Genomic DNA, 24,751 nt, shown 5'->3' with positions numbered 1-24,751 from the left:
TAACAGTCTTGTATCTTATTGTGGAGCTTAGTTATGGCAATTTATTTGTTTTTGATTAATGGCGTTTTGTGGGCGTGGCAGTCGTCCGACCGTGTTACGGTACCAAGAAACATGTGTACTAAGTTTCAAAAAGATATCTCAATTTTTACTCAAGTTACAGCTTGCACAGACGGACGGATGGACGAACGGACAGACAGTCCCCCGGATTTCAACTCGTTCTCTTCATCCTGATCATTTATATATACATATCATTATATCTAACTCGATTAGTTTTAGGTGATACAAATGATATAAAGCCACATAGTTGATGTAGCCGTAAAAAAAATTAAAAGATTTCTTCCATCTCTCAATCCATCCCTTTTTGTTTTAATTTCAGTAGAATGTGACAGATTGGGTTCATATTTCTACTAAAAGCACTCTTAGCTGGGACTTTGTCTCCTTCCGAATTTTCTTATCACTATTTGATAAATTAAAATAATTATTACAGAATTGCAACAAGTTAAAACAAATGAATGCCATGTACGCAAATATACGATTAGCTGCTAAATATTACTAAAACTACCCTGACTACGACTAAATAAATATGTATATATGTGCCTGGTAGTATGGTAGCAATGGCTGACGTGGCCAAGCGCATTTGCATGCCATATCCTTGTCTGTCTGAGCAGAAGTGCGATTATAACTGTGTTTTCAGCTGCGCTACATCACACGCGCTGTCGCCCACTTTTTATTGTCGTCTATGATGTTGCTTGATATCTTTTGAATTTTTTTGCATTGCATTTTGCTTTGCAGCTCTGCTGCGCCTTTATATGCGATTTGCTTTTGCTTTTCGAGCATGCCCAGTGGCAGTTGTGAGACATAGTTTCCTCATTTCTCTATTGCGTAAAAATGCAATAAACAAAAGTTGACGCTTATTGTACCAACAACAACAATAACAATCCAACCAGCACTATCTGTGCTTGCAAATTAGAATTAGAACCTTGTTCAGCATTGCTTGGGCGAACGCGAGGCAACATTTTTTGCTTCTCCGCGTCTTTTAATGGTGAAATTATGTTTTAGTTCGTTAACAAGCGCGCCGTGTTCACTCCACACGCTCTTACAGACGAACATAATGTAACGGTGTTGCATGTTGACACACAGAATGCAAAAAAAAACTGTGAAGGAAATGCGAAGTACAAACTATAAGCTGCGGCTGAAAGAACTATCCACAGTCGCGGTTGCTACCGCATTCTTGTTGCAGTGGCAAATGCAAAATAGTTTGTAGGCAGCAAAAGTGCGAGCGACAAACGAAGGTTATTGGGTAAGGCAACAAAGGCAGTATAAAGCCTACGGCCTCCTATGTAACTGTAAAATTCGGGAATGCAAGCAATGCTGCAACCAAACTGCGAACAGCCGAGCTTACATCAGGCATTGTGAGGCGTAGAGTGAAGGAGAGAGGTGGCGTGCGGTACTGGCGTTCATTTGGCGTTTATTCAAGCGGCCGCCTAGCAATGCTGGCATTGCCGCCCTCATTTCCAACAGCTGTTGCCAGAATTTTTGTGTTAATTAGAAAAGTGGCGGCGATGCAAGCACAGTTGGAAGATGATTTATCTCGGCGAATTTGTGCTATATTGTTTATAGAAAAATATTTCATATACTTTATAATGCACGTGATACCTAGTTGATGAACCGACACTTTTTTTACTTTATTTTTAGCATGATTAAAGCCAAAAAGTATGCATTGTCCTTAAAGAGGATAAGTGAGTGGATGTTAGCGACTCTAAAATGAAAGAAAGCACCCCTTATAGCTATTCAAAAATATACGTAAATTTACAGAAGTATGTTGAGGGTTCCTTTATTAGCAATTATTTTTAGCTGACTGTTCCTCTGGAAAGCTCAATATAGAAAAAGTTCAGAAAATTTAGGTTCCTATAAAAAGCGTGCCTTTAATGTAGTATGAAAGAATATAAGCTTTCTTCTTCTCACCTCCTACACTTTTCTGATTAATGTTCGAAGAAGTGGTCTTTGGAGCACAAAAAAGTACATAATTCTTAAACTCCTATTTACTATATTACTTTCGGGTTCCTGTGAATGGTAAAAAGCAAAAGAAAATTGAGGACTATAGTAGGAATCATCACAAGGCTCTTACTCTTGCAGTTTTCCCTTCAGAAGCTAGGTAGGGAAAAATTCGGCGCATGATCTGAAGATGATAAAACGTCATATCTGCCGATGTTGCAAAATATCAATATAAAAGAAATTTAACAACGAGAATATTAGAAACCTTTGCATTTTTTCAGTTCCGGATAGTTTAGTTGGGACTCACTTAGGTTAGGTAAATTATGTTTAGATACGGATATTCATATATCAAACCAAACTCATACTGCGAAACTTCAATAAGAATACGGCAACAGCGAGATAGACGCCAATGGTCACTGAGCTAGAGAAATTTACAATCGTGTAGTACATTTTCCCAAATTCTTACAATCAAAATTGTAATTTTATTTTGAGCGCTGGCGAAACCAGGCGTCTCTGCGAATTTAGCAAAAAAATCGAAATAGAGCAACATCTGTTCACGCTTTGGTGTTGGGAGATGGCCGATTGAAGATGCACCGTACAACTGAGATAATAGGCATACAAAATACCTCGTGGGAAATCCACCATGAAATATTGGACATGAGATTTGAACACTCTAGACAACAAGCGCAGCCCCTGAAACCACTTCACTTCGTTGTGTGCCCGTTTTTAAGCGCAATCCGAAAATGTGTTTATATCGATTCGTCACCGTCAACGACAATTGGATTCATTGATAGACAACAAATATCACTAAGGTGGAAGTGGCCGTTATCGGTAAACCTGCTTAGAGCAAGACGAAGACTCAGTGGTTTGATGTTTAATAGCTGAAAAAATGGTACAATTTGACGTAGAAAATAATGCTTCTATCATGCCAGAGCATCGGCACACAGTTTCTTCGACGTATGCAAAGATTCAGATTGATAAATTGAGGGACTATTTCGCTTATATATATCCTATAGTGTTTCTGAATTTTTCTTCTTCGTGGCAAACTTAATATACCCTTTTCATGGTATAAAATAGATATATTGGTCAAGTGTTGCACATAGTTGACACACGAATGGTGAAGCTCACCGCTGATTAAAATTTCACAATCAAATTAAATCTTTCAGAAAAATTTGATTAAAATGGTTCTCCATTGAGCCAGTTCCAAAGTAGAAACCTCATGTCATAACCAAGTCTTACTTTACACAGCAGCAGATTTTACTTCATAGCACAACACTCAACCACTAGTGTAAGTATCGAAAACAAACTTAATGCATACAGCTTCTCTAAAATATATTAAATGATGTCTAAAAATGCTGGCACATTGAGTTCGTGAGACCATCGATTTATACCACATTGGGTATTTGGGAGTATAATTTGTTGTTTTTGGTTTCCTTAAAGTGCCAACAATGATTTGGCTACAGTTATTGCCTGAAGAGATATCAGATGATGTACCATAACGGCAAATAAAAAAAGCAACAACGCGTATACAGAATTAACTTTCAAGAGCCAAACAACAAGGCTCAATAGTTGATAAAGAACTAATTCCAACCAAAATAGATGTTATTGCGCAAACATTTCAAAGGCACTTTGCCAAAAAGTTCAAGTCACACATACGAGTACTTCGCCTTGCACACATATGCAATCGGATATTGCTACTCGGTAGAGGTCTTGAACTTCCGTTGCACTTTCTTGCGCCCCTTCTCTAGTATTTCATTTGTTTTTGTTAGCTATTGCTCGTTATTCATACTCGTTACTTTCGATACACTTGATAACAATAATGGTAAGTGAGTGTAACTGTTTGTGTATCTACATGCGTGTATTCGTGCGCATTCAAATGTGCAGTTACACGATAATGATTGCCGCTTCATGGTAAAGGTTATTGCTAAAATTGATTCCAGCATGCAAATAAATACAAAATTGTGTGATATTTTCACAGAAATTTCTGTAACTAACCACCAAAGGCAGTGTGAGTGACAGCATACGCAGCGAAAGCAGCTCGCGCCGCCATAGACAGTCTGCCGCTCTTCCATTCTAGTAGGAGCGAGGGGGATCGCAGCCGTGTGCCTTTCATTTTTACTCGCTCGTGACACTTAACTTCACGGTCGGTTGACTGCTACGCTGCACACTAACACACAAGCAGCTACAAGTATGTACATACAAGTGGAAGTATTCTGCTGTTGGCACACGCTGGCGTATACGTAACATCGTGTATTTACATACAATGAATTTTTAATTGATTGAGTTTGCGATCTGTGCGCTCGCAACGCCAACAAGTGTGTTTGTCTAGAAGCAGCGGCACAAGAGAAGTATTATGCGCAAATTTACTGGAGCGTAAACGTTTCGAGTATCGATAATAAAACATCGTTGACATCCACGAATGTGTAGACATACACGTCTGCACGGTTATATTTGCATGTAAATGATATCAAATATGATTAAATTTAAACGAAAAACGCCTCCTTGGCTGGCACGCTAACCAAGTAGAGAGTTCAAGTATGTGCGAACTGATTCAGTTCTGGGATGTTTAGTTCAATTACTAGTTCGAAATTTCATAGGGAGTAATTTTAGTTCGTAGTATATATATGCGACTGTCCTAATTATCCGGTTTTTGTTTAGATCAAATGAACAAGTTTCTGATACTTAAATAAAATTACTGGGTCCAAATTAACCAATATTTAACTGTCATTTTCTAGTAATCATTCGATTCTTTTGAGAGCTACAACTCATTTTTACCGAGGGTGACAATATAACCTTAAGAAATATTAACAATTTTATCCTAATTCTAGATATATTTAGATTTTGAAATTAAAAATTGAAAATTTAATTTATGGTAAAAAATTTAATTTTTTATCCCCAAATCTGAACTAACAAGAACTTGGAAAAAACGTTATATACAAATTATACCCTTCACAAATAGAAAAGATTCCTTACAAGATCTTAATTTTGGTGGTCAGAGTGTAAGGCAGCTATATGCTATAGTAACTCGATCTGAAGAATTTCTTCGGAGATTGTACCGTTGCCGTGGATAGTCCATCTCAAATTTCATAAAGATATCTTATCAAATGAAAAAGCTTCCTATAAAAGCACTTTATTCCTATCATTCAATTTGTATGACAGCTATATGCTGCCGGCCGATATCGGCGGTTCCAACAAATGATTAACTTCTTGGAGAGAGAAGGAGTTGTTAAAAATTTTAGATCAATATCTTAAAAATTGAGCGACTAGTTCGCATATATACAGACGCACAGATGCAGAGATGGACAGACAGGCGGACGGACATGGATAAATCGACACAGTTCATCATGCGGATCATATATACATATATAATTTATAGGGTCTCTAATTTTTAGTTTAAGGTGTTACAAACATCGTGGCAAACTTGAGGTACCCTGTTCAGGGTATAATAAATTTGTAGGTTGTCTTCAAGGACTTTTTATATCAAAACTAACTTTGTATATCTCAAATTGAAAAAAAGCTATTTGTGAAAGAAAACAAGAAATATACTCAAAAGTTTTGGAAGTGAATCGTAATAGATCCTTGTGTGATATCCTGAGCCATAAATAAAGGATTGCTATTTCAAGTAAAGTGATAATAAGAGGATGTTATCGAAAATTTGTTTTGACATTCAATATATTATATTAATTTTCCTTGTCTAAACCAAATACTCCTACTTAAGAACGAGCTGACGAATTACAACATCACCATCCCTCATCAAAAGAGCCACAAAGATAGCGGGCAGAGAAATGGCGAATCTAGTACCGCTAGTATTTTGGCTAGACTGGTTCAAGCAATATATGCTTTATGGCAATATAAATTGTATTTTCTGGATAAATATTCCCTTAATATTGCGCGAACGGTTTCAGTATATCTCAGCTAAGCGGAAACTTAAGAAAAACTTTTTTTTTAAATATGATGGTAATAAAATTTTCAAAATTTTTTGTATTTACCCAAACATATTAATTTATGTAGCCAGAAAAATCATGGTTGTATCTTCAGAAGCACCAAAACCGAAATGGTTTTTACGATGAGTTGGCGACAAAATGTTTGTGCTTTGAACCACTTGTTTGAGAGTAGCTTTTATTTTTAACACTAAGATATTCAATAAATTGGAGTTTCTAATCAAAGGCGCATGTCATAAACATCCACTTTATAGCTTTATTATGGGCAATGGGAAACTCAGAGTGGATTTCTGTTACGAAAAGAGTTTCGATAAGCCCAAACAGCTGCTGGAAATTGGCCTTAAGTTTCTGGTGCTCTCCACTGAGAAAAGAAAAGAACATTTTCAGCATGTGTTACCAGTAATAATTTGAAGTTTGGAAATGTTCGCTTTAAACCCCTATATTAAAATATATGAAAGCTTGTTAAATCAGAAGTACTCGATGTTCGATTTTAATCGGTTTGAAAGGTTTTATGTCACTTTTTTAGTTCAGCAACAACAAAAAAATTTCAAATTATATTAGTAAACTTGCAAAATGTCATAAATAGTTTAGTTGTCTCAATTTCAACACAACTGAGACGAGTTGAAATCCGCAAAAGCGGAAACCTCTCCTTATGTTTAAGGTTTTCTGACATATTCGAGTTATATATGTAACTTAAAAGTTGAGTATATTTAGACATTTGTTTTATTGGTTAAGTAGAAATACCAACTGCAACTATGAAATGTCTTACAAGATAAATAAAGTTTGACGGGAGATGTCCTTATTAAATTCTACGTCGTAATGTACTTGTAACACAACGAGATTAAACAAAGTAATGTACGTAGGTATTTCTAAACCAATTTTATTTTTCGTTTTTAAAATTCAAATGTAAATCATCATAATTGAAGTTACTGTATTTTTAAAAGTTTTGTGCCGCAGTAAAATAAACATAAGTACACAGATGCTATATACCCTTCATAAACAAAAAGTTTCCATACAAGCATTTAATTTTGATCGGTCAGTTTATATGGCAGCTACATGCGTCGTAATCCACTCTGATCAGTTTCTTCGGAGATTGCACCGTTGCCTTGGACAATAATACATGTCAAAGTTTGTGAAGATGTCTTGTCGAATAAAAAAGTTTTCCATACAAGGCCTAGATTCCGATTGTTCTGTTTGTGTGAAAGTGATCCGATATCGGTCGTTCTGATAAATGATCAACTTTTTGATGAGAAAAGGGTATATGTAAAATATCAGATCGATATCTAAACTACTGAGGACTTGTTTGCGTATATACAGACAGACAGGCGAACATGACTTAAACGATTCCGCTCACGTATATCGATCCTCTCATGTTTCCTTCTGAGAAACATAAAATACCCTGTTTAGGGTATAAATATATGCAAGGCTTTAAATAAATTAAGAAACACATTTTCCGCGAAGATCTTGAGTTAAGTCTTCAAATAATGCTTCATTATTTATGTATTCAAAAAAATTATATGGAATATGGCTTAACCCGTTTCAGCTAACTTAATATAGTTCAAGCATAGATTACCTGAGAGCTTACACAAACTAAATCAATTTCGTGGAAATTCCAAACTTTTTTAAAAGTTATTTACCTTAATTAATTTGGAATTAAATTTAGTACTTGCTTGAATTTGAGGCCACCTTCAACGTTTTGACATGCTAAAAACTGGCATAGCAGCTCGTTAATCAGGCTCATCAAGCCAACAGGCAAACACATACATACTCGTATATATTTACATACAAGCTGCCTGCTGATTCAACGCAGAGACCTCTGAGAAGCGAAACTGGTAACAAAGCACAGCCACCGCATTGTATTTCACCAGCATTGTGTCACTTTGGCAAACGGGATGCACAAAGCGTCTCCACTGTAGCAGCACTTAAGCCACATACTACTTGAAGGTAATACATTTTTAATTTTTAATTTGCTGTTTTTAAATATAAATTATGGCAAATGTAATTGCAAGCGCGGCGAGAGCATGCTTGGCTGAACTGCTGAAATAGTAAAAATATTACCTTCAATGTTTTTTAAAGGAAAATTCGCCGAAAGTTGTTTGCTCTGCAGATCTTCCTGTGACCGCGAAGCGTTGCATAAAGCATAAAGAGCGCTGAACTTGCATTTATGGTAATGCCCAGCACAGCTAACCACTGTGAGTGTGTTCTATAGCTGCAGGCGGTGCAAGAAAATCCAATAAAGTCATTAGCGTGAAAAGCGAAATGCAAAAAAGTACACTTAGTTTTAGATTTTTTAGCGAGCGTTGATGCTGCGGAAATCACAATTTCTTAATTATTTTTTTTAATTTTTGCAACTCTACAATTTTTGTTTTTGCTTCACATGCAGTTCACCACTAATGCTAAAGTCTTGTCCAAGCTCAATTTATCACAAAACAAGCACACATTATCACTATCTCAGCAACGGCAATTGTCGGCGCGTCCACACGCCAACGAAATGCGTCCGAAAATGGCGGCGACGCAACTAAATCAACGCCAAACGCTCGATGTGCAGCCAGCGAAATGGAAAATAGTGAAAGCAGAAAGCGAAAATGTAAAAGCAAAAGTTGAAAAGGACACGTGCATTTTGCCTACTACGCTACTGTATCATACATACTACAACTCGACAACTGTGTAGGCGTACATCTCACTCACGAGTAATTGTGTGCACGTGTATGTGTGTGGCTGTTAGTAGTAAAGCGGCGTGCTGTCAGCCGCAAACAGACACCATAAGTTCCTATCAAATGTCAGGCACACCAAAACGTTGCGAAAGCGACAACACATACACATTGAGCACTCATCACACACACACGCACTAACATGAAGCTCTTTTACTTATGTGTACCTATGTGCATGCATGCACCTTTGTTTGGATTTCATTGCAGTTTGCTTTCGTCTTGAAGTTCGCATTTTTATATTTGTTTTCGCATTGAATTGACATTCGTTGGCGCATCCTTTTCATTTATTTTTATTGGACGGCATAACTTGAGTTGACTACTTTGGATGCTTTCAAACAAAAGTAGGGAACTTTCAAGTCACCACATATAAATATATGTGAAACAACTGAGCTGGAATTATTTAATAGGAATTTATCAAAACGTCTGTTTATCAAGTGTTTTATTTTTTTTTAATTGTTGTCATAATTGTTTAGTCCTTTTCACAGTCCTTCCCTTTGTTTTTTGTTCAAGTTTTTACTATCTGTTGATGTCTCTTAATCTGCTTATCCGCTTTCGACATTTTACGTTTGTCAGTTCATGTTATGGGAGAAAGTGCTCAGAAATAAAATCTATGTTATGTTACTCTTTATGTTAAAAAAGCTTTCTGTTAAACTTCTGTAAAGTTGTCAGTTTAGCAATCCTCAGATTTAGGTTAAACTGCTTTCCTGAAAACGGAGGATAGTATTTTACATAATAAAATAACTTTACGTTTTTATATTTTTTTGGCATTGTATTTGATATTAAACTCTATAAAATATTTAGGTCCATTGGGTGTATATTTTAATATGTGAAACTCCATATCTTTAAATACATATATAGCAATATATGTATATTAGGGCGAGCTAACAACTAACCTAGCGTATTCATGGGTTAAAATGAGCCAATATATAGAGTAAACAAGAAAACACGTAAATTTTGGTTGCACCGCAGATATCAAATCAATCACAAATGCCAAAGGCAGCTTCTTTAGCGGTTATATATATATATATATATAGTGTTCTGATCAGAACAATTTCTTTAGAGATTGTAGCCTTGGGTAATAATTCCTGCCAAATTTGGTGAAGAAACCTCGTCAAATAAAAAAGCTTTTCATGCAAGCACTTAATTCCGATCGCTCAGCTTATATTGCAGCTATATGCTATAGTGATCCGATATCGGCGGTTCCGAAAACTGAGCAGCTTCTTGAGGAAAAAAGTGCCCACGCAAAATTTCGGGTCGATATTTCAAAAACTGAGAGACTATTTCGCCTATATACAGACAGACGGTCAGGCAGACATAGCGAAATCGACTCAGCTCGTCATGCTGATCATTTATTTTACCAGAAGAAAATATTTTAAAAATTTAGTTAATTTTTTTTTGAATAGAAGGTTGGCCGTAAATTTAAGTTTTTTACCCTGTAAGGAGTAAAAAAGTTCCACATTACGATACGTTATACCTTTAAAAACAATATACTTAATGCGATATCGATTTAGTTTTTGAGTTACAGACTTCAATATGTGGCTCCATTCAATCAGCTCCACCAATTTATATGTATATAATATATATATATATATATATATATATCAAAGCAAAATTTTTTTTAATTTGCTTAAGTGATTACTCGGAAAGGAATGATCCGTTCACTATCAAATTTTAGGTCATTGTTGCGACACTATCTTCTAGTAGATAATTTGCTTAGGCTTAATCCACGGAGATGACCGGAATCACTGCAGCAATGTGGGAACTTTTTTTAGCGCCGTCGGAACTCGCTTTTATCTCGAAAAATATCTAAATTTTTTTCTCAAAAATTTACCGTGCATCCGTAAAGTATAAATATACCCTCACAGGTTTTAAACAATTGATAAAATTTACTGTTGCAAGACTTTTTTCCAAAAGATTAAAAATTATAATTGTAGTCTAAAACTATTTCAATCAAAATATCGTTGATATTCGATAACAAATTCTGCATATGGTTTTTAAAAGCTTCCTAGAAGCTTTTATACTAACTTTTCTTACTCCTTTCATTCATCTCTTTAACTCTCTAACTTTCTCACTGCTACTGTCGTTACTCCTCATTCCGCATTTTTTCTCTCTGAGTGAAGCTAATATGCAGTGCTGAGCAAAAGTCGAAAACTGTTTATCCAGAGGCATATGAGAGGCTCCGAAACCGCAGCTTGCGCAGCTGCGACGCATAAAAAGCTCAGGCATTCCAAGTTACAAGCTCTTTTACGACATTTTTTAACTTAACAGCCGCATTGACAGAGGAACAGCGTATGCGCCAACTACCACAAGAATTTCTCAAAAAAGCAATATACATAAGAATGTAATGTGAATTTTTATGGGAATTGAGTTGCAACTGACAATTCTTAAACCTGCCAGCTTTCAACTATTTACGCTGCGATGTGAGCCTGATTTTTCCTAATGTCATTATGAGCTTCGATAACACTTTTAATGTTGTCTTTAACTTTTCATTTATCTTAGAAATATGTTAGCCTTTTTAATTTGTATTTTCCTACTCAATTCCATTCTATTATGAATAGTTCGCATTCAAGGCACTTGTAATGTTCGCTTAATGACAGCCCCCGCAAAAGTGAATGAAAACAAAGCGAAGCTCGTTGACAGCGCACAAATGTATGCTACGTCTGTCTGCAATCCAAGTGTATGTATGAGATGTTGAAATGTGTGCGTGTTTGTGCTTGAAATTGCATTTCACCGTTATGCTGCTGAGCTGTGACGTAGTTTGTGACACTGCAACAGCTTTTGTTTACCGCAACTTTGTTGTTTTTCATTTATATGTCAGACTATTGTGTTATTGTTGTTGTGAGTACCAAAAGGAAAACAGGTATGAATAGTGCAGCGAAAACGATGAAAGCAGGGTAAAAGTTGATAAGGTTTGGCCTCAACATGCAAACCATTAACCTTTTACAACACTAATTCCGCACTTTTCCATGTAAAGTTGTATGTTGTTGTGAAAACATTTGTACGCGGATAAAAACAAATTGTGGAATATTTGCTTTAATTTGGAATGAAAAGAAATCATAGAAATATTCAACCATTTTAAGTCTTCTTTTTGTATTGGGAATTGGTTTTTCAATAAAAAAAAAATATATTTTTTAACCTCTTTTAATGTTGATGTAATCACTATTTGATGCTCAATATAAGTCACTAAAATGACTTCAAGGTTATGAGCAACTCTGAATTCGGTCACGGTCGAAAATAATAAATAATATACAAATATGTTGGATATAATCTAGTAAGTATTTTTAATAAACATACGTACATTCTTTTTTTTCCCTAATATGAAATTTCGATTGCTAAGTTCGATTATCGCTTTATTGATTTTCAAATTGTGATATCTGGTGGTTGTTGCTGTTCTTACCACATTAAATATTACTCAACTATTTCTGTCGAATATTGCGGAGCTAATAGTTCTTTTCGGTGGAATGTGGAACCGGCTATCGTGGTATATGGTAAGTTAGTATGTGTTAAGTTCTACATGTTTAATTTAGGTGTGGGGAATTTCGATTTGGTGAGTTCAAGTATGGTAAATTTCAAATACCGAATTTCAGGCGGTGATCTTATAATAGCAAGATTGAATAAAATATTGCTTAACTATTTTTTCTCGATTATTGCGAAGTTGACAGTTCTTTTTCAGGAATTCGCTTTAATTACGTGGAAACGGTTATCGTGGAAACGGTTTCTGGTATGTTAGTATATGGTAAGTTATACAAATTTAATTTAGGTTTAGTGATGTCGTGATTTAGTGTATTTTGATGTGGTGAGTTCAAGCATGGTGAATTACAAATAACTTAATCGGTTGCCTAATAATAGAAATATTTTAAGATAACTATATATTTGTTTGTTAAATTTCTGGAACCATTGTTAACTATGATCTTCACTTTCGTCTATGTCTTAATCATTTTTTATGTGTTAACTATGATCTCCACTTTTATATATATCTTAGCCATTATCTTATGGTGTACCAATCTTTACTTACTATATTAAAATAATGTTTTTTCTAATAGCTGATGCCATTTGGAAGCAAATTTTAAACTTCTGCGTGTAAATCCTTTATCATGTCCCAAATGAAATTGGCCAGGAAGAAAGAACGCAAAATTTTTGGCACGGTATTGGTACTTTATAACTATTAAGATAACAAGTTAACATATACATTAATTATCTTTAAGAAATTAATGTTTTTAAGAAATTTTTATGTAAATTGTTGTCGAAAACAATAGCAAACGCCTAATTACGATGGTGGTCTGATAAGTAATTATATATTTTCTTTCGTGTAGTACATTCTCATGGGCAAATAATAACAAAAATTGAGTCGAATCGAACTCGCAGTTTGCTTTGACCACGTTTGTAAGCAATCTGAAAGTGTTTCTGTGCCATTCTCAGACCTTACACTTAGGTCGTAGTCGATGAAAAATTACGATGACATGTCGCCATAGTTGTTCGAATTTCACATGTATATGATATTCTATTTCAATTTTCCGCTCTACAAAAGAAATTTTAGTGAAAAAGGTCAAAACGTTTTTTCATGAAAACATTACTTTAAATGTTTTAGCTCAAAGGACCTGAGCATTCATACCAGTGATTTATCAATTATGTGTTGCTCATATGACATGGTGTACTTCCTGAATACTGAAAATTTGATGCACTTTAATTAAATTTAACTAATTAAAAGGAAGGTCTTTATGACAAAAAATCATTTTGTAGAGAATATCACATATATTAGAATATCACTTTTTCAAAGCAGTAGGTTTATTTGCTAAGGAGATAAAATGTTTATTGCAAAAGATAAAAAAATTCCAAATTAAATATATGGGAAAAAAAATTATTTATCATGTACCTTTTAAATTGAGAATATATATAGTTTGTTTACGTTGTATCCTCTTTTTAGGGCAGAAACTGAAACTTAAGATGCCGTTAGCACAAAAAAAAAAACAAAAAATCAAATGGGAAATAACGGTCACCCTAATATACATACATCTAGAGACCGAATTATAAATTAACCATTGGCAAAATTGAGGATAGGCATTATTTTATTTGCCATTATTTCTCTCCCCTATCCTAAATTGTTTCACTTAAAGTACGTTGATTGCCTTTTTATAAATATCAAATATTTACATTTTTGATGTTACACATACTCAGATATTTGTGTTATTTACAATAACTTAAAATATTCATCTCGGCCAAAAAATGGAAATTCATCGAACATCGCGATTATTTTTTACAACGTCGATTAACATAGCAACAGTGCATCGATGAACTTAATTAAATTTTTGGCAATGATGCTCCATTCAGGACCAGTGTATATCGATAGTATTGTGAATTCACTCCAAAACGAATTTTGTGAATACTGTCCAAAATCAATCACAAATCGACAACTTTAGAAGATCAGTTGCCATAATCATTTGGGAATTCTCAAGGTATATGTTTATATATATTTCTTTATTAAAAGAAAAACGATTTTACAATATCCGAAGGTCTTCTGTAAGAAACGTTTTTTTCAAGTGCATGCAATTCGTAAAAAGTCCAAGCGAACTAATAAAATTTGTTTGTATTAAGATTAACTGTTGCGTTCCCTATTGAATCATGACAATAATATTATTCTTATCGAATTCTTTTAGAAAGCCAGAGTCGTTGAGAATATAAAATCATAGCAGAAACGAAATAAAAGTCCGCATATACCGTTAAATCAAATTCCGCAATGAGTTCGAGGTGTGAGCTCTTGACATTGTCCTTCACACAAACCAACATGGTAGCAGTATACTAATGGCATAGCGGTAAAAAGCAAATATGCCAACAATAATAAACTGAGTTAAGCGAGTACGCGGCAGCAAAGTGCAAGAGCACATGCAATTCTTATTGCGCTTTACGCTTTTCGTTTTCCACCCAACGACTCGCCATTTGTAACAGGCACTTACGTAAGACTCCGACGCGTAAACTACTCGGTTGGCGGGAAGCGCCTTCCAGCAAAAACCAAACAAATGCATAACTTTCATATGTACATATGTATCTATGTATGTGAACATGTTTGTGTGCAAATATACTTGTGAGTGTGTATGTGAAAGCCCGAATGCTGAAGTGATTTTTTCGCTATGCCAGTAAGTTACGCTTATTTCTGTGTACTCTTGTGTGGGTAACGAAGGGAATCGTAACAGCAACAACAAAATTAACAACAACAACTACAGCAACAGCGAAAAGGCTAACCAAGCAACATAGTATCGTCAAACTAGCAAACCTTTCCCCCAAAATCACTCAACTGTGCTGCGTGCAGTCGAGCAAGCGTTGGTCCTAACGCAAGTCGTCCCACCCTATAACACGATCTGGCAACCTGATTGCATTTAAAATGCAATACAATTTACATTTGCCACATTGCTACTAGCCGTTGGGGTATGCGAGCGCACACAAATGTATGTAAGTGGTTGCGAGTTGCCACCCTTTTTGCCAAACAGCGCCAGTTTCCCTACAATCCAATATATAATTGAAAGAAATGGTAAAATAAAAAATAAAATAGAAGTTTCCGCACGCACACACACTCATTCACAAAATCGATATGCTTGTGCCATTTCTGTTTGCGTGCATATGTGTGTGTTTATGCGTGCTGCACGAAATCAAAAATCGATTATTTCATTAGTTCTGCAATGTTGGCCTCTGGTGGCCACTTCACGCAGCAGTGAGCAGATAATTGCAAAATGTTTCCCTTTTTGACCTCAAATAAGCAAGAGTGGAACGTATTTGTTTCGGTAAATTATACTATACCTACTAACATATACAAGTATTATATATAAATGCGAGCATAAGTGTTTATTTTTATATGTTTTTACAGTTATGAAATAGTACTACAAGTAGATGTACATACAAACAAATAGTATTAATAATACTGACCGACTGAGATGGCATATTATTTTCGAAGAAATTTTGAACTGAAACAAAATTGAGATTGGTAGGTGGCCCTTTTATTTAACAAATCATAAAAAAACCTATAAAGTGCTAGAACTAAGCACCAAATTAAGATATTAAACTATAATTTGTTACGATTAATCGCAACAAGGAAAAGCATTTGTGACTTGAAAAATTTTGAAAAAGTGAGCGTGTCCCTCTAATAGGTTTAATGTTCACATCTCTTAAACCATCCAAGCTATAATAACCAAATTCGCTCAGGATAAATATTTTTGGCATCTCCTCCGACGTTGAAGAAAATGTATGAAATGGGATCATAACCCCCTACTCCTCATGTTACGGTTTTGTTAAAAACTACTAAAAACGCGATAAACCAAAAATTTTCAAAACTGGACTACTATTCTTCAAGCCCTTACTCTCATATACCTAATATAATATACGGTACAAATAATTACTTTCGTTTTTCTGACAAACCTTATACTGAATATGTCGGTCAGTGTATAAGTTATATATTTATAAAATTGCTTCGAAATATGTTCTTCAATATCCTTTAGACCTTTACTACCCCCAATACGCTCTACGTAGACCTTGGTTCACTTCATATCCTTGATATAGAAGGAACTCCCCCTACTTTGATCCTTGCAAGTTGCAAGAGTATGAAATATTCGTTAATACCCGAACTTAGCTCTTCATTTCTTTTTTTTTTGGGGTTTTCTTCCTTTTCCTTTTGTGGCTTTTTTTTTTGTTTTATGTCTATAAAAAATTGCAAAGATATTTGATTTGGTAGCATATGAAACTGCAAACTTAATCAAATTGTAAGAGGTTTAGATAACCGCATATATTCGGATATAAAATTTACTACCTTTATTATCGTATCTTCAGTAACAAACCGAACAACCTGGTTACAGAAAAACCGACATTTTAGGAACTTGATCAAAATGTTACTATAAATATCCACCTTTACTAGATGTGAACTAAACTGAAAATATATAAGGCTAGATACATAGTTTTTTAATCGAAAAGTTTTAATCAAGGGAAACACAAAAAAACGACAAAAACATAAACTTCAATGAAAGAAGTGATTGACCGAAAGTTATCGTAACCACAACACAATCAAAACACATACCACATACACAAACCGCTTAAAAATTGTTTTTATAAATAACAGTTTTAATTGTTTCGAAAGTTTTATTTTAAATATAAGTTGGAATGTGTTGGATTTTTTATTAAGTTCCAAAGTAAAATAAAAAAGTAAATAAATAAAGCGGAGGCTACATAAGGAAGGAGTTTTGCCCTTACGAGATTGCTACCTTTTTAATTATGTTTATTCTGGTATCCATATCTTTATAATTTTCAATATTTATCGCGTAAAAAGTTGATATACATAGCAACCTTTCTCAAATGTTTTTCTATATGTATAAGTCCTTTAATAGCCTTTAGTTGAGTATCCCTATCGCAATAATTTTCTTATTGCTATTTATCTTATCAGTAAAAAGGTATTTATGTTGTAACGCTCCTCTCAAACCATTTACAGTTCTAAGCAGTTTAAAAATAGAATATATTTTAAACGTCGCTCGTAAAATTTGACTTTTTTATTCGTTTTGACGCACCAAATTTAGCACTTTATCTTATGCGTAATTTAAATATAAATCTCTTTAGTAGAATTGAGCGGCTTAATAGCGTATTATGTTTATATATTTCAACAATAAATATTGCTTTGACTATAACTATACTCGTATTTCCTGCGATATTTGTGAATTTCCAAACTTTTTATAATATAATGGTGGACATATTCTCAACGACACATAGTCAAGCAAATTGCACATATGTAGAGATGTATGCTTCTAAGAAGAACTCACAATTTAATGTTTATTTGAAATACTTCACATAATAATTTTCCACAACTTTCTGTCGCATGCATATTTTTAACTTTTTATCCACTTCCGTTAAGGTAATGATTTTTTTTTTTAATTTCCGCATTAAATTCACTTGAATCTCTTTGCAGGAATATATAAAGATAAAACAAAATGCTTTTTTCACTTACATAATGCGATGATACGCATCTGGCTGGGCCTGCGTACACGTCACGGATTGCTCGGATTCCGTGGAGTCATCACGCAAGGTGGCAACTCCAAGCGGTAATATGGGTATTATAGCAGCTGTAGCAGCTGCTGCTGTTGCCGGAGGGCCCGCCACCACCGAATGATGTGTGGCTGGCGGCGGTCCAGTTATAGCCTGCGGTGATGGTGTCGTGCTTACACCCTCCTGCAAGAAATTCGTGCAAAACGGATAATAAGAAAAATATTTAAAAAGCTGAAATAAGCTTAACGAAGATGCGAATTTAACGCAATACGGACACACGATGAAAGGAGAAGAAATTAAATTGAGAAATATATTGTTTTCGCTGTCGAAGCAAATTAAAAAGCAAACGACTGTGATGAGGCGTGAAAGAAGCCGCACGCGAAGGATGAATAAAAACAAAAAACAAGAATACCGCAGTTGACGTTTTAATGAGCTGTCCAAATTGGGCGCTGAACAAACGGAAATAGCAATCACGTTCAAGCAAACGCTTGCACACACATTTACATTATCGCACTCGCACTCACCTTGATTTCGGCTGTTTCCGGTGCCGAATACCTTTTGCGCTCGTAGTGTAGCTCACGCTCGATGGATCGACTGCGAAACGCCGGCGGACACGAACGATCTGGTGGCGTTTGTATGCGAGGCGCTGTGGTCGTGCCGCTACTGCTGCTGCCAGCACCAGTCACGTGCTGTTGTTGTTGCTGTTGCTCTTGCTGCTGCTGCTGCTGTTGTTGCTGCTGTTGTTGCTGTTGTTGTTGTTGTTGCGACTGGCCCGATGTTGTGGGTGGACTCTTCTCGCTCGTGCCTGCCTGTGACTGCTGCTGTTGTTGGTGCAACTGATGTTGTTGCTTATGCTCCTCACGCTTCTGTTGCCGGCGTATTTCCAGGTCGAGCAAACGCGCCTCACGTGCCTCCTTGTCGCGCTGTAAAAGAAAGGCAAGAGAGAAACGAGACTCGTAAATTTTTAGCTATTGATAAGTAAGTCAGTGAGTGCGTATGTGATTTGTGTGCCGTGTCTGTCTATCTGCTGGTGAAAATAAATCATTCATTAAAAACTTAAACTAAAATGAAATTGCGACAGTTGATGTGTCTTTTTTGTACATTTTCTTTCATCTTGTGATTTTGTCTTGCGTTCTGAGTATATTTGTTTGTATACATGGTATATATATATATATATATATGAGTGTGTGTGTGTGGGCTTTACTCACTTTGTAATTGATGGCGTCCTGTTCTTCTTTCTTCGCTTCACGTTCGCTGCGCTGTCGGTCGCGTTGCTTCTCCTCGTCCGTTTGCGATGTTTTGCTGTCTGCAATTCAATTACAATCAAGTTTGTATCGATCAAATTTAACTAAACGAATTTCTAGATTGCATTTTTTTTTTGCTTTTCGCAAACATCATTCACATAATGGAAACGTAAAACGAAATGCTTTTATTTAAAATGTACATGCAAATGCATTCAAGACAAAGGATTGGAAAGTCAGACATGCTTTTTACTTCACAAAAGTTTCAAAATAGGCAAAGATATATTATCGATTTTAAAAAAATCGATTTTATCGTGCGACAAAAAGGTTTATTAATGAAGGTTATTAAATGAACCTTAAAGATTAGTATATTATTTTAAATTTAATATTAATTTAACATAATAAACATACAAGTTTTTATTAAATGCTAAAATAATGGATGAAAAAATCGAAAAAATTAAATATTTTTGTATTAAAAGTCCTATTACTCTATATTTACGCTAGTAGGCGCATAAAATACTTCATACTAAACAGAAATACTTAAAGGTATTTTAAATCACCCCATAATAATGTCATGTGTGGAATGTATAATAATTTCACCCTTAAATTTAAATTAAAAAGCGAAATTAAAACAAAATTGGCAAAAAAAAACATTTTCAATCTTGAACAATAATTTTCGAAAAGTCCAATAATCTTTCTCTATATACATCATATTAACGGGTTCTATGTGAAAAGAGATAAATAGCAAACACGATTTTTTAAGAGTTTTATTCATTCATACTTTATGCAGTAAATTTAGGAAACTTGTACTTTATTTTAAAATGACCAAATTGATTTTGCATTATGAAAATCCACAGGTATTCCAATAAAGTTGCAGTTATTTATATAGATAGTTATGTCTTATGGCCTGACATAAGTTCCCTCGCGGAAGTTCCTTTGAAACGCAATTTTGGGTTAAAAGCCCCTCTCTCTACTCTCTTTGGAAAATTCGGAATTATTTTTTATTCCAACGAATACACATAAAATATATACAAAGTTGTGGAATGGCGAACTCGTAAGTTTTTTATAAAAATTTTACCGAGACAACGCTTCAACTCAAAATTCTTGCGCCACTTAAGGTTCCCAAGTCAATAAATATACCCGTTTGGGGTGTCAGAGCTTCAGAACTCTCGACATAAACCTCAGTGTGGATCGTTTGCTCGAATAAGTTTATTCGAACGAACGAACGTTAATTTGATGTTATCAAAGCGTTGAAAAATGAATTTTGAGCTGAGTGAGATTAAATTAGGGGTTAGCAATTCATGTCGAAATGGGTATATTAAAAAGGATATATAAGTTTAGTTTTACAGATATGTTCGCTAGTCCTAATTACTAAGAACAAAAAAAAACGTTAACTTCAACTTCGCCGAAGCTATATTAACCTTATCAGGTGCATCTTTTATAGCATAAGAGGGTATAAAAAGATCATAACAAAAAGTTTTGCACACAAAGTCTTAAGTTTGTACGGCAGCTTCAGGCAATAGTTGTTCGATATCGGCGACTTCGATAAGTGTACAACAAGATGGTAAGAGACATGCGCAAAATTTGAGATTGATATCTCTAAAATTGAGGGACAAGTTCACGTATACTAACTGTATAGAAAACTTTTTTATTTTTATTATTTCGTTTTTTATTTTCATGTATTATTATCTAAAGCAATAATGCAATATCCGAAGACATTTTTCAGATCTGATCACTATAGCATATAGCTGTCATACAAACTGAACGATCGGAATCAGATATTGTAAGGAAACTTTTGTAATTTTGAAGGGCAATATAGCTTCGGTGCTACAGAAATTAACGTTTTCTCTTGTTTTTGTATAAAAAAGTAGAGCTCACACAAAACTATCAAAAAGGTGGGAACGAAAGAATATAAGTGGTCATACACATATTGTATATAGAATGTATTGAAAATGTATAACTCATAAATTAAAACACAAATTAATCCATTTTGCGAATTGTGAAATCAAGTTTATATTAGTTATAATAATCATATCATCACCCCTTTAACATATTATAATGAGCAGCTCAAAAAGGACCAAATATTTCATTCCCTAATACAGCATGTACTATATATGTAAATGTGTAGTACATCCTCACATAAACTACCGGAAGTTATTCTACATTTGCATTTTGACCGCTATTCGCTACAAATAATTAATTTTGCTTTGATGATAGAATCAATTAGCGTCGGATTAAAAATTAAATCAAATAAATATGAAATAAACGTCAAGAGTTGGACATTCATAAATTATGCCTGAACAAAAGGCAAAAAATATCAACTCGCACACACATACACATACACTGTCATTTACTGTTACCCCAGAGACGTCGCAATTAATTGCATTTAGTTGGCCTCTAGGGTTAGAGCAAGCGTTATAAAGCTTTTTGTATACATACATACAAATAACTCTATGTGTTTTGCTATGCATATGTATGTATATAGTTAAGCCCTAGATATCGTCTATATTTATCGAGCATGCATGCAAATTTTGTGGTCAATCGAACGTGACTGCAGTAAGTTGCAACCCACGCCAGCCTGGAATTTCATACGCTTCTTGATAAAAGAGTAGAGTATAACATATAAGTAGTAATTGCGTAATTAATGGATAATCATTAAAACCTGATCACATGAGGATTTCAAATACATATAACATAGGGTAATACTTGTATTTATATCTGCACGCTTTATTCCAAAAATGAGATTTAAAACTACAAATAAGAGCATAAAACAGGCCGATGTATAATAAACATTATCTTAAATTAGCTTCTATAATTTATGTCACTCTTAAGATTATAATAAATTCATCAATACTTAAATAAGGCAGTCTGTTTGGAATTGAAAAATTTAACACTTTATAAATATCTGTTAATTTTTATAGTCTAGCGGCATGTGGCATACGGTTGCTTGTAACAGCTCAAACTAATCGAGATTGGTATAGAGTTGAGACATGAGAAATGCAAATGATCAGGGATTACGGATCAGTTGAACTCCGGGTCCGTACAACTTTTTAAAACAGGGCGGTCAGAAAAAATCTGCTTTTCTTTTGTATTTTCCTAAAGAATGTATAATACCTTCAATGAAAATTCTAAGTAACTCCGTTTAGTACTTTTTGAGTTATTCGATAATTAGCAAAGGGTTCTCGGGCACTCTGAAACGTAGCAGGTAACAGCAACTGAACTGGTGACCACTGCAGCCCGAAAACAGCTCTACGGATTTCATTGAAATTTATACAGAAACTGCAGTTTGAAACATGAGAAACTAGTGCCAGATCAAAGGTTTTTTGTTTTACTTTCAAATTTTTATAAACAATTAACTGTTGGTTTTTCCCAAAAATCTGGAAAGCATATTCCAGAGACCGCAATTTTACCAATTAAAAAAAAAAGAATCTTCAAGGATTAGTTATGGCCACCGCAAGCAGCTTCGGTTGAAACTGTATCAACACAAACAGCCATTTATTTAAAAATTATGATTTTTTTTTAATTTCTCCCCAGTGAAGTAAAGTAATATAATTTACTGACAAAAAAAAATTTTTTAATTGTAATTTTTTCATGTCTCTGACTACACCAAACTCCTTGCTTTACATATACCAGTAAGGCTATATCAACCAAACTTGCTTAAAAGGGGTTGAAATTAGGTGATAACCCCGCCCACAACTCACTACTAAAAGGGCGATAACTCACTTAAGAAAACACGTCTGAAGCATTAATTTTAATAGAGTTATTAAAACTTTTTATTCAACGGTATGATAAAAATTAGATATAAATATTAATGCTGATATGTGGTGTGGTGTATAACATTATCACTTTTTAAATTAATGACAATCATATTTCGTGTATTATTTAAATTATTTAATATAACTTGATGGGTCATAGCACTAGCTAACACCGAAATAAACCAAATATAGAAATTTTGTGTATAGGTATATAGAGTATTTCTTTTAGACATGTGAACATGTGGTCCCTTAGTGTTTTTGCACACGTTCTTTTCTCCAAAAGAAGCTGATTATATGTCGAAACTGCTGTTATCGGATCACTATAGAATATAGCTGTCATACAAACTGATCGGACAAAATGAAGTCCCTGAATGAACCACTTTTTTATTTTGACAAGATATATTTACGAAATTAGGCTAAGATTATTCGACGAGACAGCGCCATAATCTCTGAATATGTTTTTCAAATCAGCCTAATACTGCATATATCAGCCACACAATCTAACCGATTAAAGTCAAGATAAGAGTATGCTATGCACTTGAGAAAGGTATAATAGCTTCGGTGCAGCCAAAGTTAACTTTTTTTTCTCTTACTTTTAGTTAAGGTATTAAAAATCGAGAGAGTCAGTTCATTCAACTTATTTGTATTAAATTTTTACTAAAACCGTAATATCTTCTCTTAGGCGATTTAATAGCGACCCCGCTACTTACAATCATATATATTGCGTTGTTGATTATGCACTGATTGTTGTTTTTGATATTTATGTTGTTGTTGTTGTTGTGGGTTTGGTGGTGACGGCGGTGTGCCTTGCGGAAATTTACGTTGAGACGAGCGCACATTCATTAGATATTTGGATAAGTTCGGTGGTGGCACCATGTTTCACATCAAATTTTTTTTTTTAATTCTCAAAAATATGTCATACCAAGCACACACACACTAGTGAAAATTGGCACGTGGTCACATTAACCTTTCAGATTTAAAAACACTATTAAAAGGTGAAACAAATATTTTTTATATTTTTACGAGCATTTTGCATGTCACACTCTCAAACACGCACTACAAATATTTATTTTTATCGGTCCCGTTTTGTAAGCACAATTTGTTTCATCAATATTTAACCGTTATTCTAAAACCAAAACATAAAAACAATATAGTTTGTTAGCGGCATGCAGCACGCAGCCTTTACGCGGCAGGAAAGCAAACAAAGTGACCAACAACGCTGACCGTCTTCTATTCTCGCATTCCTCTGTTTGCAATAACTGTAATTATAAACACCGTCACATGCAATTGCAACTATAATGAGCCGTTAGCACAGCCGGCTCTTGTATTTCCCTCGCCGAGTCAGCGCTCAGCTGTCGAGTTGGCGCAAGGCGTGCTTGCAGCCATACAGTCACAACGAAATATAGCGGCTAAAATACGCGACGGCGACGCGCATTCACCACTCTCAGTTAGATAGTGGGACAACACTCGGTCACATACTGGCTTTTTGACCCACTCAGTGTGTCTACTTATGTGCTTGGTTGGCTAGCAGCCGCGTTTGCACACCGTTAAACGAAACGTTCAATCCACCGCATTCGACAGTCGTGACGCTTTTTCGCTAGATTAGCGCCGGTGAATGTGCCGGCATTTCCCGGCAGTGTGTGCTGGCCGCACATGTGTCAATTACTGACCTGTTTGATTAGCTATGCCGAGTATTCTTGCTACGCTATTTTTATCAACCGTTATATTTTTGTGCAAGTGTGCACATATGTATATATGTACATATGTACATAAGTAAATGAGTAGTGGGACGAATGTACTTGTATGTATAAGCACAGTGTGCAATTTCTGTGATTTAATGGCGAAAACTTATAATTTCTAGTATATCGTAGAACATTGCATACAGATTCTGTAAGCTCTTTCCCAGAAAGGTTTTAATAATAACACTTTTTTGTAATGGTGCTTGGTGATTCAAAGACAGATAATGAAAATTAGGTGCTAACAGTCTTCGACTGCGCGATAATGTTCCAGCCATATGAGTGTTAAGGTTTAATCAGAAGTTTCAGACAGCTGATTAGTGAATACCCAGTTTTAAGAAACCTGTATGTAGCACCTAT

General features: G+C 34.8%; 1 protein-coding gene across 2 annotated transcripts in view; it reads right to left on the bottom strand.

Annotated features, from left to right (window-relative positions):
* The window catches only part of Hk (potassium voltage-gated channel subfamily A regulatory beta subunit hyperkinetic), a 118,161-nt gene extending 93,921 nt beyond the window's left edge, over positions 1-24,240 (bottom strand). Inside the window, exons 1-4 of one of the 2 annotated variants that reach the window (XM_036366138.2) lie at positions 23,366-24,240; positions 18,868-18,965; positions 18,184-18,582; positions 17,622-17,842 (exon numbers count right to left, since the gene is read on the bottom strand). In XM_036366138.2, the coding sequence (XP_036222031.1) occupies positions 17,622-17,842; positions 18,184-18,582; positions 18,868-18,965; positions 23,366-23,531 (884 nt within the window). In that variant the 5' untranslated portion in view covers positions 23,532-24,240. The remainder of the gene's footprint in view (positions 1-17,621; positions 17,843-18,183; positions 18,583-18,867; positions 18,966-23,365) is intronic. The other variant, XM_014248258.3, reaches the window with a different exon arrangement.
* Positions 24,241-24,751: the final 511 nt, after the last annotated feature.

Source organism: Bactrocera oleae, chromosome 5, assembly GCF_042242935.1.
Source record: "Bactrocera oleae isolate idBacOlea1 chromosome 5, idBacOlea1, whole genome shotgun sequence".
NCBI lineage: Eukaryota > Metazoa > Arthropoda > Insecta > Diptera > Tephritidae > Bactrocera > Bactrocera oleae.
This window is presented reverse-complemented; position numbering and strand designations above follow the sequence as displayed.